The sequence below is a fragment of the Echeneis naucrates genome, chromosome 17, assembly GCF_900963305.1.
Source record: "Echeneis naucrates chromosome 17, fEcheNa1.1, whole genome shotgun sequence".
In the NCBI taxonomy this organism is placed as follows: Eukaryota; Metazoa; Chordata; class Actinopteri; order Carangiformes; family Echeneidae; genus Echeneis; species Echeneis naucrates.
In genome coordinates this window covers 17,509,387-17,531,950 of record NC_042527.1, presented here as the reverse complement: position 1 = coordinate 17,531,950, position 22,564 = coordinate 17,509,387, and the positions used below count along the sequence as shown (strand labels likewise).

Sequence of the window (22,564 nt, the reverse complement as noted above, 5' to 3'; positions counted from 1 at the left end):
CAATAGACCGGCAGGGGCGGGCCAACTGCGTTTCCACCGGCGCTGATCATTGGGCAACGTGAAAAACGAGAGGCGCTCAACACATCTATCAGAATACATGTTATACTCCCAACACTTCCAGATGTTTGGCTTTTTTTTTTTCCTTTTTGTTATTGTTGTTCTCTCTCCATATAGATTTTTTTTTTTGTGTGTGGTCATACAAATCACCAACAAGACTGAATTCTACTTTGCTTATTTTTATATGAATTATTTTTTGCTATGCAGGCTTCTTTTGTTCACACAAAGGGAACTGTCATGTTAAACAAGACAAATTGAAAGCACAAGCTGCTTTTTCTCATGTGCATACTTGTGATACTGTGATAAATAGCCTAAAAAAAAGTGCATAAAAACAATTGCTGTTAAAGGTTTGAAATTGTATATAGTGCAAGGTGAAATCTGAGAAAGACAAATTTACATCTACCAAATGCATCAACTCTTGCATCATGTCCTTCCTTCTACTTTTCCCCCTTGGATTACATTTTCATAATTGCTGATACGTTGCATCCCGATGTTCTGCAAAATTAAATATGACAGAGTCCAGATGTGTTTCAGAGATGTGACTCTTGAGACAGAGGCAGCAGCTATACACTGGGCATGGGGAAGGGGGGGGGGGACTGAATAACAAAGCTTGGTGCTGATGCTCCAGAGAGTTGACTGTGAATTTGTGACCCAGAAAAGTGTTTTGTTTATGGCATAAATTAAAGGAAGGAGCGGCGCAGGCTCCAGTGTGCATGCCGCAGTCAGATTCAATGTATACACGGACTTGTGATTTAATCCAGGAGGGGGTTTTTAAAGAGCTGCCTTTAATCCGTGGTGTCAACCGGTGCTCTGGAGGTCTGGAGGTCTGGGGCAGCTTTCAGTGCAGCTCTAAGCTCGTGCAATATAGAAAGATACTGTGACACACAACAGATGTTTCTGAGCCTCTGACAGGGGCTTATGGCATCTTAGGACATTCCTGCAAAACACTGTCCCAAAATATAAAAATGTGGTCTGAGAGAGACTAAGATATCCCCCCAACGTCCTGCAGAAACAATGAGGACACTTACATCTGAAGCTAGTTTACACATCAGAGCTCAGATGTAAAAGTATATTATTCACTTCATGTACACTCTTTTATCTTAAACTTCTGAAATCTGCGTTTCGAAAATCCGTCCAACCAGTCAACCCCGTCAGTCACTTTTTTCAGCTGATCGTCATTCCCCGAGTACTATTGAAGTGATTACTCCCCGTCGTCACAACTCTTGATTCAAATCAGCAACCAGTTTGAGAAATCAGTCTCAGCTTTACAATACATTTTCATCGAGAAATGTTCCAGTTCCTCAGCATTTCAAGACAAACCTCCCCCCTTTTTTCACTTTTCTACCCACTAAATGAGGTCTGGGATTTACTGTGAGCTCCCTCGAATAGGCCTAATACGCTCCGAGCCAAAGTCTTGTCAGTACCTGTTCTGTCTGACTTATTGAAAATATGGAAGAGGAGAAAAATGCACAGTTTTACATGGTGAAGGTCTACAGAGAAATATTCAGGTTTGTGGGAAGTGTGACGCTCCCATGGCCTGCAGGTGAAGGAGCAGACTGCAGACACTCGCTGCAAAGCACCCCCAAAAAGCCATTATTTCCGCTTGCACGCTTAATTGTTTCTGATGAAGACATCCCCAGGTAATTAAACCGTGATGCAGGCTGACGAATTTGGGAGTTCAGTGCATTTTCATCGTTACACAGAAAGAAAAAAGGGGGGATGAAAGGCAGAAGAGGAGATAGATACTGTAGATTCTGAGCTTTTGTAATGCTACGCTCTCCAAATACTGGAGGTTTTTTATCTTCGGGAGGGGCGTCCCCATCTACCCTGCAGCAGTGATTAAATAATTAATTTGACTTCTTAGTGATCGTATCGTGTCTGTCACTGCTCTTCTAGACACCCTTCCCAACATCCTGGATGCTTTCTCCTTTCGTGTAGTCCAACTCAAGCTGGATTAGCTCTGTCCCAGTCCCATTTTTCTGATGCTTATCAAAATATAGCTCGCCCCTCACACATCAAACCATAAAAGGGTATCCTAGGAAGCACTGCACCACAGCAGGATTCGAATATACTGCGGTGCCAAAAAACAGTTCCACTGAAATCGTTGTTATTCTAAACTCCCAGCCGCAGCACGGCAGAGAACAACTCACACCATCCCGCTTTGTCCTCTTGCTTCTTTCACTTGTCAGAAATTCTTCTTCTCAGTAACGCGCTACTTAATAGCTACAGGACCCGTAACAGCGTCAGGAGCTGCGGGGGGTTCATTTAATTTCTTCATCTCGGTCTCTGCAGGCTAATTGGGAATGTGGAAAGTTTGGAACGTGGGCTGCGTGAGAGATCAACTCCCTCCAGGAACCGTTGGCATCATTACTGCTGTAGTTGCTGCAGGAGTCAGAGGGCTTCGCAGTGGGGAGAGCTAAAAGCTTTGCTCCCTTCTGAGCCCTTAGAAATGAAGACACAGTAGCTGAGTGTTTTTGAGATATGTGGGAAGAGAAAGATCATCAATTTCGCCGACAACAACTGCTCTGGTTTGTTGAGGACTGAGAGTGCTCCTCAGTGAGGATAATCAGGGCTGTAAGTAAAAGTACAAAACTAGTTGTATAAGTTGAACATTTTCCAATGAGCCGATCCCACAAAAAGGCCAAACTTTGTTGTGCTAGTCTTGTGTTAGTCTGGTCAGTATACTGATTCCTATTAAAATCACTAATGAAAGTTTGAAAATGGGGCTGCATGAGTTTATGAAACAGCTGGCCACCGTAGTTCATAGCAAACGTTAATCAAACAAGAGGAAATGATGCTTTTATCAAGGATGATTTCAGATACACATCTGGCAGATGAATAGAAATTTTAAAGCAACAGAGTGGACCCAAAATAAGTTTCAGAGCCCACGTTCGTGATATTAAGAAAAGATGATCTATGGAACAATCAAGTCACTGCTTTTTTCTTTTCTAACGGGACTCGGTGACAGTCAGACTTATTCTGTAAGTATAATACCCATTTTACTTCTACACTTCATACATTTTATAACCTGACTATCCATTAAAAGCCAAATATTTCCACTATCAAGCTCCAGCATCCGTAGACCGTACGTAAATGTTTAGGAAGGCCATCAGCTCGTACAAAACTACTAGGAGGACATGGATGGCTTTTAAAATGCCCTTCCAAAACCAAAGTGTCATTTATAATAATTAAAGCCAAACACATGGATCAGCCCGCTGATCTTCAGTTTTCGACTGAGGCTACAATGTGTTCATTATGGTGAACTGTGGAAACAAATGGTAGAACCGAGTAGAGCCTCATAAATCACACCAGGGTTGACCACGCTAACCGTTATCTCCTTCCGTATGGCTGGGAGATGATAGAGAGAAGACCTTCCCTTGATGAATGACTATCACGGTCCGTCTGCACTTTTCTGCCTGCGCCTAATGAGATGCACGGCAGCCCAGCGACTGATACGGGCCATGGAGACATATGGGCATTCCTGGTCCATTCATTTCTATGTTTGGCAACCATTCGTCTCTGACATCACGCTGGTGGACTGGAAACGGATCGAGACACCCAGCTGGGTTAGTGAAGGGAAAGGGGTCAGGAGAGTTTGGCTGGGTGGAGGAGGTGGAGGCCGGGACTGCAGAGCAGCAGGTGAACCCTTGCTCCCAGCAGGAAGCCGCCTCCCATTGGTGACCTTGTTTCATTTCCACTGTGAAAAAATGGCTGATAAATAGGCGACCAAAGACCTGAACGCAAATAGAGCCCACACATCATCAGCAGGTAACACCGATAAAATATGGAGGAAACACCTTCCTGTAATGGAATCAGACCCTCAGGGAACTCAGACAAGTCTAATTTTTGAACTGAAACAAAATGTGACTACTGCTGTGCTCTTACAGAAACAAAATGGGGAAAAAATTGTTTCTTTCTGTTCCACCACTTTCTGTGAATGTTCTTATGATGTGGATGATAAACAGCATTGAGTGGAGTGTGCATTATCTGAAGAAAAGGCAGTAATTACAATCCTCAACATCAAAAGCTCTGCTCCTCCTAAACTGCAGGATCATGAATCCCGTAGGCTGAGCGGCTACAAAGAAGCTGTTTTTTTCCACTGTTTAGCTTCACGGCCACATTTTCCAGTGCAGCGAGGCAGTTGTTGCGCAACAACGAGGGCTGATTCTCGGGGCTTGTAAGATGCAAGCTTCATGGGATCACAGGGAGAACGGCTTCTTTGATCTCCCATCCTAGATAATATAGGTCATCTCTTAAGGGAGGAACAACAAAGACCAAATGAGACAGAAAATACACCCCCTCTGTGGCGCAAGAAAGAAAATAGCCCCCCAAATGCAGCCGCACTGACCACAGCAATTAGCCACACAGACCTGTTTACAGGGTCCTGATCTTTGGCATCCTGAACACAACGCTCCGTCAGGTTTTGTGCTGCTGACGAGAGAAAAAGGCAATTTTTCCAAATGTGAAATATTGGATCTGTCATTTCCTACTCTGCTTGCCTGTATGTGGAGCCTGTTCAGAGTTGGTATCCATGGCAACCGTTTTATAATGCCTTGCGAAACACCTTAGAAGAGGTTCCTTTTTATCTGGGCTGCAGGGTTGGGACGGAGCCAGCGGAGAATCACATCAGGAGGTAAAAGTGACGGCTCAAAGCGGCTGCACATCGAGTCTTTCTTTCATCTGATGGCTTTTTCTCCCTAAAAAGGTGTGGCTCAAAAAAAAAAAAGGTTTACAGATAAAGGAAATCGTGAAAAGAGTCACACCCTGAGGGGCCAGAGGAAATATGATGGGGATATGTCTGCATCTCATAGCAATGGCAAAAAGGTCACAAAGGCTCCTCTTGCTGCAGATTTCGAGACTCTGTACTTTTTTCTTTTTTTCATGTTAACATTTCTGGGGAATAAAAAGAGACACTGCTGTCACCGCACGTGATCCCCTGCGATTCTGGCTTCAACACTTACTGTACAGAAGCGTGGCGTCCAGGTCTGGGAGGACTAGTCCAGTCATGTGGAACAGAGCAGGCGTGAGCATAACGGGAGGTGGGGGGGGGGCATACAGCCAGCTGGGCCTTCTGCAGGGGTGAGCCGGAGCCCATGCCAAGAGCTGATGGAGCCAATCAGAGAAAAGCCCAGGCCTCATCCGTGCATGCTAATCAGGCTGTCAGAAGAGTCCAGGTTGGGGGCCCCTGCAGGTGTTCTTCGCCATGGAAACGGCGGCTGTCACACAATATTACCTGAGCAGGTAAACCAAGTGGAAGGAATCAGATGCACGAGGATCCTTCAAGACACAGTGAGGAAACAAACCATCATATCCTCCTACATTTCTCATCTGAACACTACGCAGTCTTCTTTTGGTGCAGCATTTCTTGATTAATGGACGGTGAGGAAAAAAAAAACGAACTATCTGCAAACAAAATCTTGGGGTTGAAGCAGCCATTCATCATTTTAGCAGAAGTTTATCCCTTTGTCACGGCTCCACGTCTTCTTTTTTTTTATTTTTTTCTGCTTTCAGCTGCATTACCTCAACTTTGTGTCAGGTGATTTTGGAGACTGGATGGCGCGATGGCAGGCCAACACGCTCTCCCCTGTGTTTTATGCTTTGGATAAGCTTGTTAATCATGTTAAAAGGCTCAACTGAGTCACCAGAAGGAGCGACACAAAGTCATCAATAAATGATGGAGTATTAAAACTGCCGGGAGAGGAGATATAATTATACTATGTTGTCTTTGGAAAGTTAAATACGCTATAAATTTGATAACGTGGACTCGCTCCAAAAAATGGTTTTGTCATTCATCCTTCAACTTACCCCCACCCGCCTGTCTGTCCGTATTTTTAGCACATTAATGACACAACGTTGTCAGTCGTGTAGCAACTGCTAGAAAAACAAACACCCATTTAAATGGTTTTCATCTTGGTGGTCGACCTAACTCGAACACTTTTGACTGCTTTTTTCTGGAGCATCTCTGAGGTCATTCATCTTTTCATATGCTAATGTTTTAATCAACATTTGCCAGTGAATTAAGCCTTCGCAGGGCTGTAACTCATTTGTGTTATCGGTCAAATTAACCTTTAGTGCTGGAAGGACAGTTGAAAATCTCAATTGTCCCAACGTAATCAGGAGATACTTGTTTTCCCTCTGCAAGCTGAGGGCTGTGAATACACTAAGAGCATGTTATTGTGGGTGTACTTTCATTACCAACTGCGTTTCAAGCTCAATTCTAAATAACCATGAACTATTCAGATACTTTTTCACCACAAACCATAAAAGAATCATTGAACAAAATAAGCTGTGAGAGTTTAATATGCTGGCAGCGACACGGTCTAGTATATTGATTATGTTTTATCGTCATATCGTAAAGATCCAGAAAAGGTTGATCGTTCTCAGTCAGTTACTTTTGCGAAAAGGTGACATGAGGAGAAAAGAAAATGGACCAAGTAGACACACAAAGCAAAACAGAAAGAAAGAAAGTTTTCATTCACAACTTCACAGGGGAAAAAATATATAGGAAAATAATGCAACACATGTTATTATTAGTATTTCTTCAATTTCCACACAGTGCAGCAAGCTGCGAACAAAACACTGACACAGTATCACACAGCGAGTGCTTTTGCAAAGATTTGCTTATTTTCTCCACCCAGTTAACACAGAGTACAAGTAGGTTTTACTTGGAGTCACCTGAAGAAAGTAATTCCAATAGGCCCTCTTCCTGGAGCGCTGTTATTGGACTGCAGTGCAGCATCTCCTGTGGGAAATAACTTTAGCTCTAATTGCTCCAAGAGTTAGCTGCCTGCTAATGTGCCTGCTTGCTGCGTGGCCAGGAGAATACAGCGCATTAATCACGCGCACACAAATCAGACTAAACACAGATTCAGGCACTAAAACCAAAATTTAAGCTTCATCTAACGGAGGGAAGCTGAGTCGAGTGATAAAGTCTCTGTGGGTTTTAGTACCACACATGACCCCTTTCAGCATACAGCGGCTCCGGTGTTAACGTGAAAAATATTAAATATAGCACCGTTAATGTTCAACGGCCGCTAACGCAATCTGGTAAAATGTTCCTGAAGTAATGACCACACAAAAACAACATCAGCCTCGACAGTTTTTATGACTTAATGTAGGAGCCATGTTAATATTCAGTAGAACGGGGAGGTACTGGGGTGGTAAAGCTTTGCAGGGCACCACGGATCAGAAGTAGCATTTTAATTTTTAATCTTAATATTAAATGGAAGTCTGTGCGGACATCTGAGAGCAGGTGTGACGAGTTGAAAATAGCTCTTTTTATGTTGGGAATTTTGAATGAACTGCACTTAACCCACAGCTATTTTTTCTTACTTTGCTTCTTACAGTAGGCAGATCAGATCAGGATCAGTCCAAATGATCCTGATCTAGAGATGATAACGTCAGTCTGTTAGTCATCGCACCACTTTGATTCAGGCTAAAATAAATTCATCTGACCAATCTCTCCTCCGAGGATGAAACCCGGTGAGTTTAACATCTTGCTCTACTTTAGCTATTGGATGAATTGTATGTATATTATATTGTCATGACTCTTTAGTGCCATCTCCATGAAAATAGAAATAAATAAATAATATTTTTTGTTTTATAACCACATTGCAACCATAATTTCTGTAGAGCAGTTTGCTGTCATGCTGAAGTTAGCATCTTTCTTGAAACACTGCTGTTGCGACGTCCCAAGAATCAACAGAAACAGCCAGATGTCTGACTTAACACGAAACCTGATTATAATTTTTGCTGAAAACAGGAAAAAAAAACAAAACAAAAAAAAAAAAACAAACCACATTTTGTCACCGTACTGCTCATTATAGTAAATATTGTGCAGTGCCAAAAGGCCTGCTAACACTGTGAGGCCAGGCAGGCAGCAGAACATGTTGTGTAAAATCACTCCGACATACTGTACGCTCCACCATCATCACCTTCTGCTGCTGGAGAGCGCGTGAGTGGGAGAGGAGGAGAAACGAAGAGGAGAGGAAAACACACCAACAAAGCAGAGTGTACGTTGGCCGGAGACCAAACTGTCCAGCTAGAGCGCCTACTCATCACTTTCCTCTGTGTGTGTGTGAAACTGTACTGGGATCAGTGGAGTGTGGCGGCACAGTGACTGATCGCCTCCTTTGTTTTAACTACGCCGTCGACGCGAGCAGGGCAGTATTCAGCAGCTGCTTATGGGCTCTAACTTTGCTTTATGGCTTTGCATCGTCAACTCTTTACTACAGCAATAGATGTTAAATCAGCGAGCAGCAAGAGGCATTGACATCTTGCTTATTGAATATGCTCTGGTTAGCTGTCGCAGACAAGCCATTGGAAATATCTCATCTTTAATGCAGATTTATTTTGTTTGTTGACACTTTGTTTTGTATCCCATCGTTAATTCTTTGCTGTTTTTTTTTTTTTTTTTTCTGCCGCCTTGCCACAACCGACTGAGGGCATCGTGAAGAAATTCAGAAACTCGTTGCTCCAGATCAGCTTGAACCGTTTCAGGTTCTGTGCTGTGACTGAAACGCTCCCCTGGTTTCATCACTCAGCCTGATTTAATAACATTACTGACATCCGACAGACTGTTCAGCAGTTAATTTATACAGCCGGTCCCTTCGCTTTTACACCTCATCTGAGCCATGCTTTGAATTAAAGATAAATTAAATAAGGTAAATTAACCAGCTGTCATGTTCCCGATTCCACGGGGAAGCGGCACTCAGTCAACAAGCAAGTTTATAAAAGCAACGTGCAAAATAATTGCACAAAAAAAAAAAAAATCACAGTTGTTCCTGAAGGGGCCTGCTGTGTGCCAAGAAAGGCTATTAGCAGTCAAAAGCCTGACACAAGGCTCAATGGATCACTTGGTTCCTTCTGTAAGTAGCAAATTGTGCCCTGACATCAGCGTTTTGGGACCTGAACTGTAATTCATCAAACCGACTCGATGTTTTCGTCCAGTCTTGGTGATTAGCGCTGCCTGTATACTGTGGCTTTATCTCTGTGTTTAAGGATAAGATCAGTCCTGCTTCTGTAGTTCATCCGGCGGTGACAGATTTGCCTGGAGGGATTAAAGAGCTCCTTTTAGAAGAAGTAGCTGAAGACAGCGTCCTCTAAGGAACAGAGGAGTGCAACGCTCATCTAAAAAAGAGACGGTCCGAGACAGAGTGGCCTAATGACCGACCAACCTCAAGGCCTGACATGACAAGAACAGATCGCTGACACAGACATCTGATGATTACATGTGTCGGTTTTAGCCCTGCAGGTTCTAATGATGGATGGATGTGGATACACATGGAGATCAGACTGTCAACAAGGAAAGCGTAGAGTAGTTTTCATGAATATGGTAAGAACCACCGCCAGAGGCAGCACAGGCTCAGGCTAGAACAGTCGACTTGGATCATTTGCTGCTCCTGTGTATTTCTTTTCCCTTCAGACCCCTTTTACAGAGAGCGCAAAAGCCAAAAGAGAGAAATGGAAGTTGGAAGTTGTGAGCTGTGGGGACACACAGGATGACATTGGTGACCCTCACAAGGAAGTTCTACACTAACGTAGCTCTTAAAGCCTCCAAAGTCCAAGAGAGAACGAGCCATCAGCCCTCAAGGCAACATGTGATCTGACGCCACTGTGGTAAAGGTCCGGTAGGGTTTGGTACAGAAATGATGTGGTATAATTCAAGTAAGGACCATAGTTTGGGTCAAATTTTCTTTAAGGTGAGGAACATTCATCATCATCAGCTACGATGCTAACTGCTAGGGTCGGAAACCCAAAGTTGACAGTTGGTGGGAAATGAATTACACACAGCCATGTCTGATATCTGAGGTCCAACTGGAAGCCCCGCAGGAAGACGTTCATCAGCAGGAGACGGGGACAGACTCTTTGCTAGGCCCCTGCTGTGCAGAGCAGCGTAGAGCTGTCTTTGTCTGCTGAAAGGGCCAGCAGCAGGAGTCAGTCCATCGAAGGGGTAGGAGGAGTCAAACACGATTCACCACTCTCAACCACTTTGTCCTCACAGCGAGGACGCCAAATAGTGGGAGTGATGGACGCAGTCCCAGCATTGCCATCAACTGACCACAGAAGGAGGCTGGCTCTGGATCCAGGCAGGGAACAGGCAGGATGGTGGCTCTTTGTGGCTCTTTGGTTGTAAAGCAGAAGAATGGTGAATTATATGAGGAGGACGGACTGTCGGATGTTAAAAAAAAAAAAAAAAACCCACTTAATATAAATCTCAAGGTGAGCTGTTATGTAACGTACTTGAAGACAGTCACAGATAAAAATGACTTTCTGAGGAAAAACAGTCACTATTTCCTTCATCTGTTAAAGATGAAGGTAGATTAAATTTTGTCTTTGAAAATATTTGCCTCCAACTTAAAACAATGGAAAGGGATTATAATAACAATATTTTTATAGCATTAAAAATCTGAAAAAATAAACACCTTCATCTCCTTCCAAAAATGGATCCACAGTTAATCTGTATAATCCCCAGAACATCTTTTATGTGTCAAGGTTTTCGCTTCCAGCAGAAACTAAATCTGTTCATGGCTTTTTATTTTTTATTGTCTGCTCCATATTGAATACACAATAACAACTTCTTCGCGATTTGAGGGAAGCGAAAACAACGCGACGTTGAAATAACATTACCTTTTAAAGTTGCCGTTTTAGGAGCTATTTCTCCGACCTACGATCGGCCAACACAGAAGCCAACAGTGGGAGGAGAGCTGAAGAATGAGCTTAAACTCCCAATTAATCTCCATAAAACAGAGGGGAGCTCACTTTGCTCACATTTAACTTGGTTTACTTCCTCATCACTGTGAGTGCAGTGTATTTCTGAACACTCGCTCTCGCACAAATGAAGTCATGTGGAGGGTCCACTCCAGGTTACCTTGTCAAACACACCTCCCTAACATCCACCGTCTCCATGTTTCTCTTAATTAGCGCCCTCTGAGCAGCACCACACATCCAAGCTCAGCGCCGCTTTGGAGCTCAATTTAGATACATTGTCTTGACATCTACCTTCTCCCCCTTCGGCTCTTTTTGTCTGCTCACCGTGTTGCGAGCTCGGCTCGATATAATGCGTTAGAAGATAAAGGAACTGACTCCCTGCCATGCCAAATCTATCCACAACGCTATTACGGTGCCATGGCAACTGATGAAGACGTGCAGGCCTCTCTGGATGGGGGCACCGCTGGTTCACTCATCTTCTCTGCTAGACTGAGTGGCAGGAAAGCTCCACGGGGCTGCTATGGCAACAGACTGATCGTATGCAGAGAGGGGCTGTTGGCTGCCACAGCAGGGTGGGGGGTCACTTTTGCCCCCCCCCCCCCCCCCCCCCCGAATCGCAGGAAATTGGATTGACTTTGATGAGGACTTGACCTTAGGTGGATTCCCAGTATCGTTTCCACCTTGAGGGTTTTTTGGCAAGATGGAGCGAATCTGTGTGTAGTTGTGAGTAGTTGTGCATTTATTGTGGTGTTTTGGATCGATTAAAAAAATAAAAAAATAAAAATAAGAAGCCACGAGCCAAACTAGGCTTTCCACTGGTGGGTTGACACTAAGCTTGCAACTTCTAAAATATGTAGTCTCAAACTGCTGAAATATGTATGCCATGTCTGTGCTCCTCCAGCCTCCTGCTCATACAGCCTCTAACCGAGAGCACAGCAGCACCGGCAGACTCAGAGAGCTGACAATGCAATCACATCAAAGTGTCCGGGGGGATAGAAACGATGTCCGGAGAGCAGAGACATCTCACCCTCCTCCCTGTGCCGCCACCATCTCCCCTCTATCTGCATGAAAATGGAGGAAATATGTGATATGGATTTGCCTCAGATGTTAGAGCTCAACGGGGGGAGCTTTTTGTATGTTGAGCCGGTCCACTGATTGATCGCTCCCTCCCTCTTGGCAAACGCTTGATGGCAGTAACTGCGAACTGAGAAGAAATACGACGAGTCGTTGGAATTCAGCTCCAAACAGCAGCTGCATCAGAATCACAAGGACAAAGGAGCTTAAAAAAAAAAAAAAACAATAAAGAAATCTTAAAGAAACCTGATGCATCTTTCACATGAGGACCTGTCTGTGACCTGGCTGTGCTGCAGCCAATTAAAAAACACAAAGGACAGAAAAGCCACATGAGGGGGGGGTTGAAGATGATTGCCACTTGTGCTCTCACAGAGATTTACAGTCCAGCCTGTGCAATCATCTGTGGTAGAAAAGGAAAGGAGGGAGAGGAGGGCTGGGCGGCTGATGAAGGCAGGAGGGAGATAATCCGGTCCCTGGAGATGGAAACAGGCTGTTGTGCTCCAGTTGCTTCAGATGCCCTTTGACCTGTGTGTGGACTTGTGTTGTTTGTGTTCTTTGGATCTGCAGCATTGTGTAGCCTGCATTCTTCAAAGATCCCCGATTGTGAGAAAACACGCCACTTAACGTGTCTTTTGCAATTGCGGGCCGATTAATTATTCATCGGTTTATTCATTACTTTGTTACGTCAGAGGAGAGGAGAGTGTGAGGAAATATTATGTCCATGACTCAAATCTGCATGTTCACTGCAGAGAGGTAAGACAAACACAAGTCATCTCTCCACAATAACCCTGCCGTGCTGAATCACTGCTGTCAGTGCAAATCTGGGCCATTTAAATAACTAACCTTTGATAAATTGCACCACGTGGAGTTAATTTCAACAATCTGAGTTGGACTCGGCTTTTAAATGAGGATTAAAGCTAAATTGAGCCTGACAGAGCGAAGAGTGCTCCACACAAGCTGCTGTTGACTTGCGAGGCCGAAGAATGGAAGCGTCGCCTGCTTTGCGGCGCCACCTCCTGGTGCATGCTGGGGCGGCTCTCAGGGCTGTCACGTCTGCAGCAGCAACCTCGGCTGTTGCTCTCAGTTGCAGCTCATGAAATATTCATTCCCTCCTGAGTCCAGATGAGGACAACCAGTTTGGAAAATGAGAGATTTGATTCTTGAAACCTGGACTCACTGTCAAAGTCTAACTGGGGATGGGGGATGCGTATTTTTTTTAGATTTTAGATTTTTTTTTTTTAATCACTGTGCATCTTTGTAATCATGCACACACTGTAGTCATTTCATGTCTCATGCCATGTCTTTTTCCTTTTTTCTGCAGTTAACGGACATCTATTTGTGAATGTTTTGCGTTATTTTGTGATTCTTGTCTCCCTGTATCGCCACGTGGCTGTTCTTTGTTGCTTTGCATTCATTTTGAGCTAATTTTGTCAGATTGTGTTGCAGTTGCCTCGATGTTTAGATGTCTCTGCTGTTTCTCTTCGCTTTGTGTATTCTTTGGGGTTGTTCTCTGTCTCTGTGGTCCTTCGAGTCATTTTGAGGTTGTTGTTTGGTCGTCTGCGTAAACAGGCTGGGCCCTTTTTGCTGGTATATTGAGTCTCTGTGGTCATTTTGAATCATGTAGTGGTTCACAGGAGGCTTTTCGGAGACGTGTTTACTTTTTGTGTATCTTATTGAGGTTGTGTTTCATGTCTCTGTGGTCTTGCCTACACTCCTCTAATCCCATTCAGTATTTTACCATGAAAATAACAAATAACAGATTTATATGGATGCAATTTGGAAAATAAATTTGATTTCTACTTTTTGTGTTCGTGCCTCAAGATCAGATGACATAAAGCCAGTTAGCTTTTCTTGGCTGGACTCATTTTTTAAAACTGGCCTTTGTCGCACAACTTGTGTGGTGTAGTATTCGAATCTTGATTTTTGATTTCACCATTAAATCCTTATAATTTCCTTATAATTTGTGATGTGAAGTGTGCTCGACCATGTAAACTTTTCTATGTTACTTATTTCCATACCCTTTTAGGCAGTAATTGGTACGAATCTCTGCTGCACATTGGACACAGATTAGTTTACAGCTCTGTGTGTGTGTTTGTGTGTCCATATGTTGTCCCTTCAGTGCTTGTGGACTTCAACTGGAGGAACAGCTGGTGTGGATTCTGACTGTAGCTCAACTCACATGAAGTGTAAATGGAAGGAAGTGCTCCCTGCCTCCTCTCCATCCTCCTCCCATCGCTCTGACTCGTCAGCTCCCCTGGTCTCCACGTGTGAACAGAGAAATAATTCACTAGCAGCGTTGCATTGAAATATGAAACTATCCCTGGTGCCCCAGCGCCTGCAGCTCCGACCAGATGGAGGGGTCGGTAAAGGGAAGAGATGAGACCTCCAGCTTTCGTGAAGCTGTGCCAGACACTCCTTGCTCCTGTCCTACAGCATCTTCAAGGCATCACGAGTGAACCAAGGGCCAATAAAAGTTAAATATCATATGTTTTAGGGATTGGGATGCTGTTTGCTGTTTTTCTTTTTGAATCCAAAGGATGTAACCGAGCGAGACATGGAAACTGTGTACACAGTCTCTAGCTAATTAGCTGTTGAGGTCCACCAGCATATTTCTGGGCCTAATTACAGAAGATCTGCCAAGAGATGCATATTGTTTGCATAATATATGCTGAATTATAAACAACCTTGTCAAAAGAGTAGCTTGTCACAAAACTGAAAACCATATTTACTGACCTCTTGTGGTGGAAAACTTCAACTTGTCGTCCAAAGTTGCTTCTGGCAGGCATCCCACTTGACAGTGACGCTTCAAGAAAAAATGAATCATGATATGTTAGTTTTCATTTCGTTCTTGGCAAACTGGGATCAAACTAACTGCAGCTGTTTTCATTTTAAATGGCATACTTATTAGATCCTCACAGTGTTGAGTCATCGCACCTGCAAGTGTCAACTGGTCATCAAATTATTTTCTGTAAGATGTGTGTTTCTTGTACACTTTTGCTTTTTTGTTAGAATTGCAATTGCAAAAGACACATTAAGTGGCGTGTTTTCTCACAATCGGGGATCTTTGAAGAATGCAGGCTACACAATGCTCCAGATCCAAAGAACACAAACAACACAAGTCCACACATAGGTCAAAGGGCATCTGAAGCAACTGGAGAACAACAGCCTGTTTCCATCTCCAGGGACCGGATTATCTCCCTCCTGCCTTCATCAGCCGCCCAGCCCTCCTCTCCCTCCTCTCCTTTTAAGTTGCAGTCTGAAGCGAAGTGCAGCAGGTGGTGTTTTGGTGTGACTCTTTCCAGTGAAACTCAAAAGTCTGAGGCAAATAAACCAAAGGATCAGCTTTGTTGAGCGTGCACAGGTGGAAGAACAACATTTATTCAGTTTAAGGGCGTCAGTGTAGCCCACAGAGCAAGATGACCTGCACTGACCTCCCGAGTTCTTCCACTGAGGTGCGCTCGTTTACGTTGGCCTGTGCAGGGCTGTTAGGGAGGACCATGTTACGGAAAACAGCAAAGATTATCAGCAAACCCCAGCTGGATAGTAGAATTAGAGGTGACAGACAAACTAGGGGATTTCCTTCGGTTTCAAAGCTTCAATGGCATTAGTTTTCAAAGCGATAAAATGTGTTGATGCTAAATTTCTGGATGAACTCAAACATAAACCTTTGGGTACAGTTTAACTAACCTGGGTAAGCCGCTTCCTCTCAGCTTTTAAACAGTGCATGAGTTCACCAAGGAAAAGGCCTCATAACACCTTTGTTACAATTACATGAGTCTAATCGTATTCTATTATACGGCATTAGCATATAGATCATACAATAGGATATGATATATACCGTTAGCATTAAATGTAATTGCAAAAAAGCTGATATGAGTAAAACAGGCCTCTCCTCTCTTATATGTTTTAACACTAACAAAAATAATAAATATCCATGCGCTGTGCCTGAACTCATACAGAGAAAGCTCAATGTGTGTTCTCCTGGGTATAGTCTAACCATATATACATATATATGACAACTTTGTCCCTCATATTTCCAATATAGGCACACAGTAAACTCCAGCCCAAACTCACAAAAACCTTATGTGGCATTGAAAAAGGAGGGACACATCTATCGTGCCTAAGTTGTTAAAGATCTCTACTAGTATCCTTGAAGGTGTTATGGATAGGTAGCACACAGAGTCTTTTAAAACTACACAATGCTCATTATATTATCGACTTATCCACCACTGTGCAAAAAAAACAAGAAACAAAACCCATTCTTCTGCATTCAGTGTCCTGCTGCAAGGGCCTGATAAGCTTTCTAGAAGTGAGCCTTTGTATTAAAGCTGAATAGTTCAGGTCTTTTGTGTCCCTCAGTCAGAATAAAAACTGAAAATTTGCTTTCATAATAGTTTCTCCAGCTTATTTTGAAAATTCGAAATAATTTGTAAGAAACTCAAGTGTTTGCTTCGATTCCAACTTCTCAAGGAAAGTGCGCACTTGGATTTGTTTCTAAAGTTTCTAAAAGGGGGTGCTACGATGAAAAGTATGAAATATTTGTTCAAGGTTTTACTGCTGTGAATCCCCTTTTTCTTTTTTTTTTTTTATAAAGCAAAACACTTCACAGTATAATTTATCCCAAAACCATACAACCAGTCTAAAAAAATTATTAAAAAATACTCCCACCTCTAGTATATCAAAAATGAAATAGATTAACCTTCATAGAAGGAAGGATTTATCGCTAGGCTGCTTTATTGAACTGCTTTGCATGCTTAATTCTTTCATGAGCCTTCATATTATTTTGTCCGTACTATAGTGTTGAATACATTTTAATTCAAAAAAATCAAGATAAGTTGTGTTCATGCAAATGCATTTAAGGTGTCACAGATATTAACTGTAAGAGTCTCCAGACAGACAGTTTACCTTTTTGAACTGGCGTTGTCCTCCAACTGTGATCCAGCATCAGGACTTCTCTGCCTGTAAGGCCTTCAAATGTATTCAACAAGTTTGCTTCAAAACAAAATAAATCTATTTGTAATAACTGAAAAAAAAAAAAAAATCTTATCATACTAAAGACAACACTTTTTAAGACATTAAAAAAGTGAAAGTGTGACACCTTGAAAAGCTCTAAACCTCAGAGGTGATTGTGTTTTTCCTCATGCCGCCAACAGATGCCGCCCTAACTTTATCTTTTAAAGCTCCACTTAGAAAAGAGGCAGAAATACATTATTCCAATGTTCATATTGTAGATACATTTATATAATATCTTTTTTTTATTTTACAATGGAATTGATCTGTCATCTAAGATGACCAAAATAAAAAGAAAAAAGAAAAATAAAGCACACAATACAGTCAATAAACCAAACCTATAGAACATATGATTGTCACTTACTGAGAGTCACAAAAAAAGTACATACTGTGAATAAATAATCTACAGAAATATGTACAATATGCACAACACGAATTCAATGGAAGTGCAAATAAAGCTTTGGATCCCTGTACAGCAAACAAGGTAAGCAGATGTAGACTGAGCCAGCTGTCCCCAACATACAGTATGAAGCAATAATCATCTAGAAGTCAATTTACAGGACATTTAGTAACATTTAGGCTTTGAGCTCCTGCATGTAATGACTTTTAATAAAGCTGTGCGGGAAAAAAAAAAAAAAGGAAAGAAAAAGAAATCAGTGAGAATAAAATGAACACATTACATTATGTACAGTGTATCGCATTCCACAGAAAACTGAAGAGTATTTAATGCTCGTCGTCCGAAAAGGATCAAGGCAACAACCACGGGACCACAGGCGGCTGAGAGCGATACAGACAGAGAGAGAGAGGAACCAAGGTAGGAGGCGACCCACTGCAGAAGAAATGTAAAGAACCAAAACAACAACAATAAAACAAAACAAAGAAACAAACAAAAAGACTGTGCTCCTGCTGGCTTTCTTAGCCGGTACTGACAGACACAGGCTGTAATATTTAACACTGTACAACTCTGCTACCTTTCCTTATCTACACCAACTGAACACCAGAAGAAGAAAAGAGCTGGTCAAAAGGATCAGCCAGTAAGGTTGTGTGTGTGTGTGTGTGTGTGTGTGTGTGTGTGCACGCGCACATCGCTCCTCTTGGGTTGATAAACACACAGACACACAGACGCACACTTAGCACAATGCACACATGTGAGCTGCAGTCTTCTGTAATGTCCCAAACTTTAAGTCTCTGCTGGTACTTAGTAGCTCTGAGTTACCCAGAGTTCAAGTACTCCAGTGCCACCTCATAACAAAACTTGTACTGGTCCTGGAAGACAAGAAGAAGAAGAAGAAGAAGAAGAAGAAGAAGAAGAAAAGAAGAAGAAGAAGAAGAAGAAGAAGAAGAAGAAGAAGAAGAAGAAGAAGAAGAAGAAGAAGAAGAAGAAGCAGAGAAAATGTTAACTGGCTGAAGGTTTGCTGCAAAGATGATTTGACTGAATGTGATACAGTCAATCACACAAACACACTTTAAACTGAAATGATTCCCACATTCCCGAAGTTACACATATTACACATAATCACAATACAGCTAAACATTTGAATGACACTGATGCAGGGCTCTGTTCGGCCCCAGGCTGGTTGTCTGCTTTTCTCTAATCAAAGTTTAATAAAAAACATTGCTTTGAAGCAATTTACGAAAACATTTCTTTAAAAGAAATGATCGTTTGGTCCTCTTTTGCCTTCATTGGGCAGTTGGAGTCACATTGGACTATGAAAGGTAGATTACAGAAAATGATGAGGAAATCAGGTCCAGCACTGCACATTACTTTAACGTAATTTTTTATAAAGAAGTGCAACAGATCTTTTTACATTAGCAGTAATGAGTCACAGACTGTAATGTAGACGGCAAAAAAAAAAAAAAAGAAAATACTTTTAATACTTGTACTCGTACTGTCCATTTAAAAATGATTCACTCTATTTCATAAATACTATATTCACAAAAAAGTCTCATAAGTGGCTGACTGTATAAAGAGCTCCTTACCAGGAGGTCCACCATATTGGGTTTATTGTTCCTCAGCGTTTTGACGGCGTGGAAAACGTCCACTGAGCGTTGGTGCTGAAGCATCTCGCACACGATGCTGATGGCGCAAAATGTTCCACTGCGCCCGCCTCCGTTCCTACAGATGCAAGAGATGTCACAAGCCTTAGAAAGCCAGCCATTTCTGTCTGATGAATCTTGTGCTGTTTGGATTTTCTGACGCAGTGAAGCTCTTCGGTCAGTAGGTGGAGATGTTTCATTTTTAATGCCTTCGCTCACTCAAATTCACCCCCTTGCACCGAGTGTTGGGGAAACTTACAAGCAGTGGACCACGGTGCGTCCCTCGCCCCCGTCATACTCCTCCTGCCACTTGTCCACCTGTCGAATTAGCTTGAGGAAGGAGCGCTTGGACATGGGCGTGTCTCTGTACATGGGCCATCCCAAGAACTGGAACTGCTGCACCATCCGGTAGCCGTCCTGAGGCTGGAGGATAAAGAGACACTGGTCAACTCAGGTTAACACATTAAAGGAGAAGAGGGAGAGGGAGGGAGGGGGAGGGGGAGGGGGGGGTTGTTAATCACTGTTGTGCAAAGATTCAATCAGACTGTAAAGATGCAGGGCTGAGCTAAGCCTCAATGGCGACAAGTAGGACAAGAGATGGATAAGGGCACGAAGAGTCACTGCGGAGATGAATGAGCAGATAGACGGGCTGATAGATGAGCACAGTTACTGCACGAGACAGAATGATAAGCAATCTGAGATGCAGACTCTGCAAGTGACACTCAGACATATTGATCAATAACACTTGTCGGTGATCATGCGTGATTAGACCATATTACGCTGGTGGCGCCCCTGCCGGCCAGAACACGCAACATGGAAATGTGACGGGTGATTATTGACAACTGTGGGCGCGCGGTAAGGAGATTACGCAGGTGATTCCAGGTGATGCTGTCACAGGTCAGGACCCTGTCTGCGCAGTGATGTCGAGGAGCTCAAAGTTAAAGGGTTACTACACCCAAAAAAAAAAAAAAAAAAATCCATTCTGTGTCTGGAGCAATCCAGCGTCCGCGTAGCAGATGGTTTTGATTTTACTCTCCTATGAGCCGAGAGATGCCGACCTCCGATAAAATGCTGTCCAATGAGATTGTGGCGCTCACGGGATTGAGTTCTTAAACCTAAAACTTACAAATCAATTTAAAAACTTGTTGCTACAGAGCAGAGTTAGTGTCTTAGTTTGTCTGGCTCATCCACAAAATACACTGTCAATAGAATTTTTAGGGACCGTTTCTTCATTAGAAATTAGTTCCACATCCCAGATTATCTAGAGCAGTCGTTACAAACCAGGAGATCAGGCCTCCACATGAGGTCCTGAGATAAGTCTGAGGGGTCACAGGATGATTAAAAATGTACGCCTCTGTTTTTACCCTAAATTTTCTCTTACATTTGCTTTTTGCTTGATGCTAAAATCAGCTTGAAGCTTCAAAAGGTACCTCAGATTTAACAATGTGACAATAAAAATGCAAATAATCCCCAAATTAAAAACAGATTCAAACGTGGACGTCGCTTATTTTACTTTGTGTGTAATTTTTTCATAGAGCTAGATGTTAGCTTTTTGAAAATGGGAATTTTTCTTTTGTCATCTTTGGAGGCACTGATTGATAGGAAACTCAGATTTGAGCTCAGTTTCTACCCTTTTAACTCCATGTGGGCATTTCAGAAGCTCTTTAAAAGTTGCCTCATTTCTGGAAATAACACCTTGGTCCAGTAACTGGCGCTGAGGCACAGTTTAAGAAAATAATGACTCTGCCACTGCACAGCTTGAATGGACAGCTCAGCATATGAGTGGGATGTCTGAGGTGTGCAGTCACAGAATAAATCAAGACAAACAGGTTATTGCAGATACAAAAGAATGAGCAGCAGAGCAGAGGAGCTACACGCCGACCTCCACGTTTTCACGCTTTTCCGGTTGAAGTGCGACCCTAATGTGTCTACATACCCGTGCCGCGTTGTAGATCCTAAATATTCTGCTGATGATGTCTTCCTCCAGGTCGGCAGAGACAAACTCCACCTGGATAGGTCCGTGGCGGTGAACTCCGTTTTCTGGCCAGTACTGTGGGCACAACTAAACAAAATAGGCACGTACACACACACACACACACACACACACACACACACACACACACACACACACACACACACATACACACACACAAAAAAAAAAGAGGAAACAAAAAACACAGGAAAAACAAAGGAAATGGGAAATGATTCGTTAGTTCTGGAATCCAGACTATTCTGAAACCGGTGACATTAAATTCAACTCATGATACGTTCAAATGATTCATGTTGGACTACAAAGTGTGAATACATCAGTGCTAATTTAGAAGAGGCAGAAAGAAAGACGATGAATTGTGTTCAAATGTGAAGTGTTTTCTTTTTAAACTATGATGAATCACCTCGTTCGAATTCGTGCTCAGACCGTGAAACCAAAAACAGATCTTTTGTTAAGCACGAGAGGCTTCTACTAATACTACTGATGCTTTGATCAACAAATCAAAAATAAGTAGCTCAATAACCGTAGCTAGCTGTTCAAACCTCCTCAGTTAAATCACAATAATAGTAAAAAAAAGTTTTTCAAATCTATTTTTATTTTTCGAAACGACAGAAAATCTGCAAATTGTCTCTGCGAAGAAAAAACTTCGCAATGCTTCTGTTGCAAAAGTGTTAGTTTGACTCGGATGTCATTAAATGTGGCAAATGTTATGAAGCTGAAGAAATTATAAATTGCCCACAACCTTTAGCTCTCTGTTACTGCTCGATAACGACATCAGCAACTACATTTAACAACATTTTATCTCATAATTTGACAAAAGTTGTTAATTAAAAGCAAACTTGTCCGCCACGATGAGCTAGCAACTCTTATTCACTTGGCTACCTTTAGCTAAGTACTTTAGCTCTGTTATTTTTAAATTAGGCTAACTACTTCAAGCTTTTAACCATTGTTAAAATGTAGCCAACCATTTTGCTCAAACTAGTTTTAGTATCAATAATAACCGATAGTGATCATCCCTTAAAGCTAACACAACTGTTTGATTTTCTTGATTTTAAATCATTGGAAATACACACTAAAAATTGTTAAAGTGTTGCATGGTCAATGTTACCTTGGAGGATCAGTGATTTGTATTGTGTGTTTTAGTATTTATTTATTTAACAGTTGTTTGACAATAGATAATATTATCGGTGATTACATATGAACGTACAACATAATATATGAATGTAAAGTTATTGATAGTTTCATCTCGAAATATATTGTGAATTTTAGGAAGCAGGTATTGACAAAACGGCTCTCACAACGGCGATGAGAAAAATGAAACCCCCGGGACAGCTTCATAGGAGCAGCAAAATCGCTCCCATTTCTGCTCGTCGGGAGAGAAAAGCCCTGTTAAGAACACGCACCTGCTGAGCACACTGCCAGCTTCACGGCTCTAAATCAGAGTTCTGCAAGTGTACGCACACCAAAGGAACAGACTCTGCACCGACACACACATGCCCACATGCAGAGTCACATAGTTAGGGACAAACAAGGGGCGGGAGAGGGAGAGAGAGAGAGAGACTGAACCTGAGAAGAAGACAAATAACAGGCCCGGACACATGCATACAGATGGACGCTCACTTTCTTTCACTGACATGCTAAAAAGCCTAAAAAAAAAAAAAAAAAAAAAAAACATATACAGCCCGT

General features: G+C 42.5%; 1 protein-coding gene across 9 annotated transcripts in view; it reads right to left on the bottom strand.

The window, feature by feature from the left end:
* Positions 1-17,081: 17,081 nt before the first annotated feature.
* Positions 17,082-22,564, bottom strand: part of LOC115057254 (receptor-type tyrosine-protein phosphatase mu) — a 140,835-nt gene continuing 135,352 nt past the window's right edge. For 7 of the 9 annotated variants that reach the window (XM_029524204.1, XM_029524205.1, XM_029524208.1 and 4 more), the window contains 4 exons: positions 20,825-20,950; positions 19,148-19,311; positions 18,832-18,967; positions 17,082-18,117 (listed from right to left, as the gene is read on the bottom strand). In XM_029524204.1, coding sequence (XP_029380064.1) covers positions 18,064-18,117; positions 18,832-18,967; positions 19,148-19,311; positions 20,825-20,950 — 480 coding nt within the window. In that variant the 3' untranslated portion in view covers positions 17,082-18,063. The remainder of the gene's footprint in view (positions 18,118-18,831; positions 18,968-19,147; positions 19,312-20,824; positions 20,951-22,564) is intronic. The other 2 variants (XR_003841919.1, XM_029524207.1) reach the window with 2 other exon arrangements.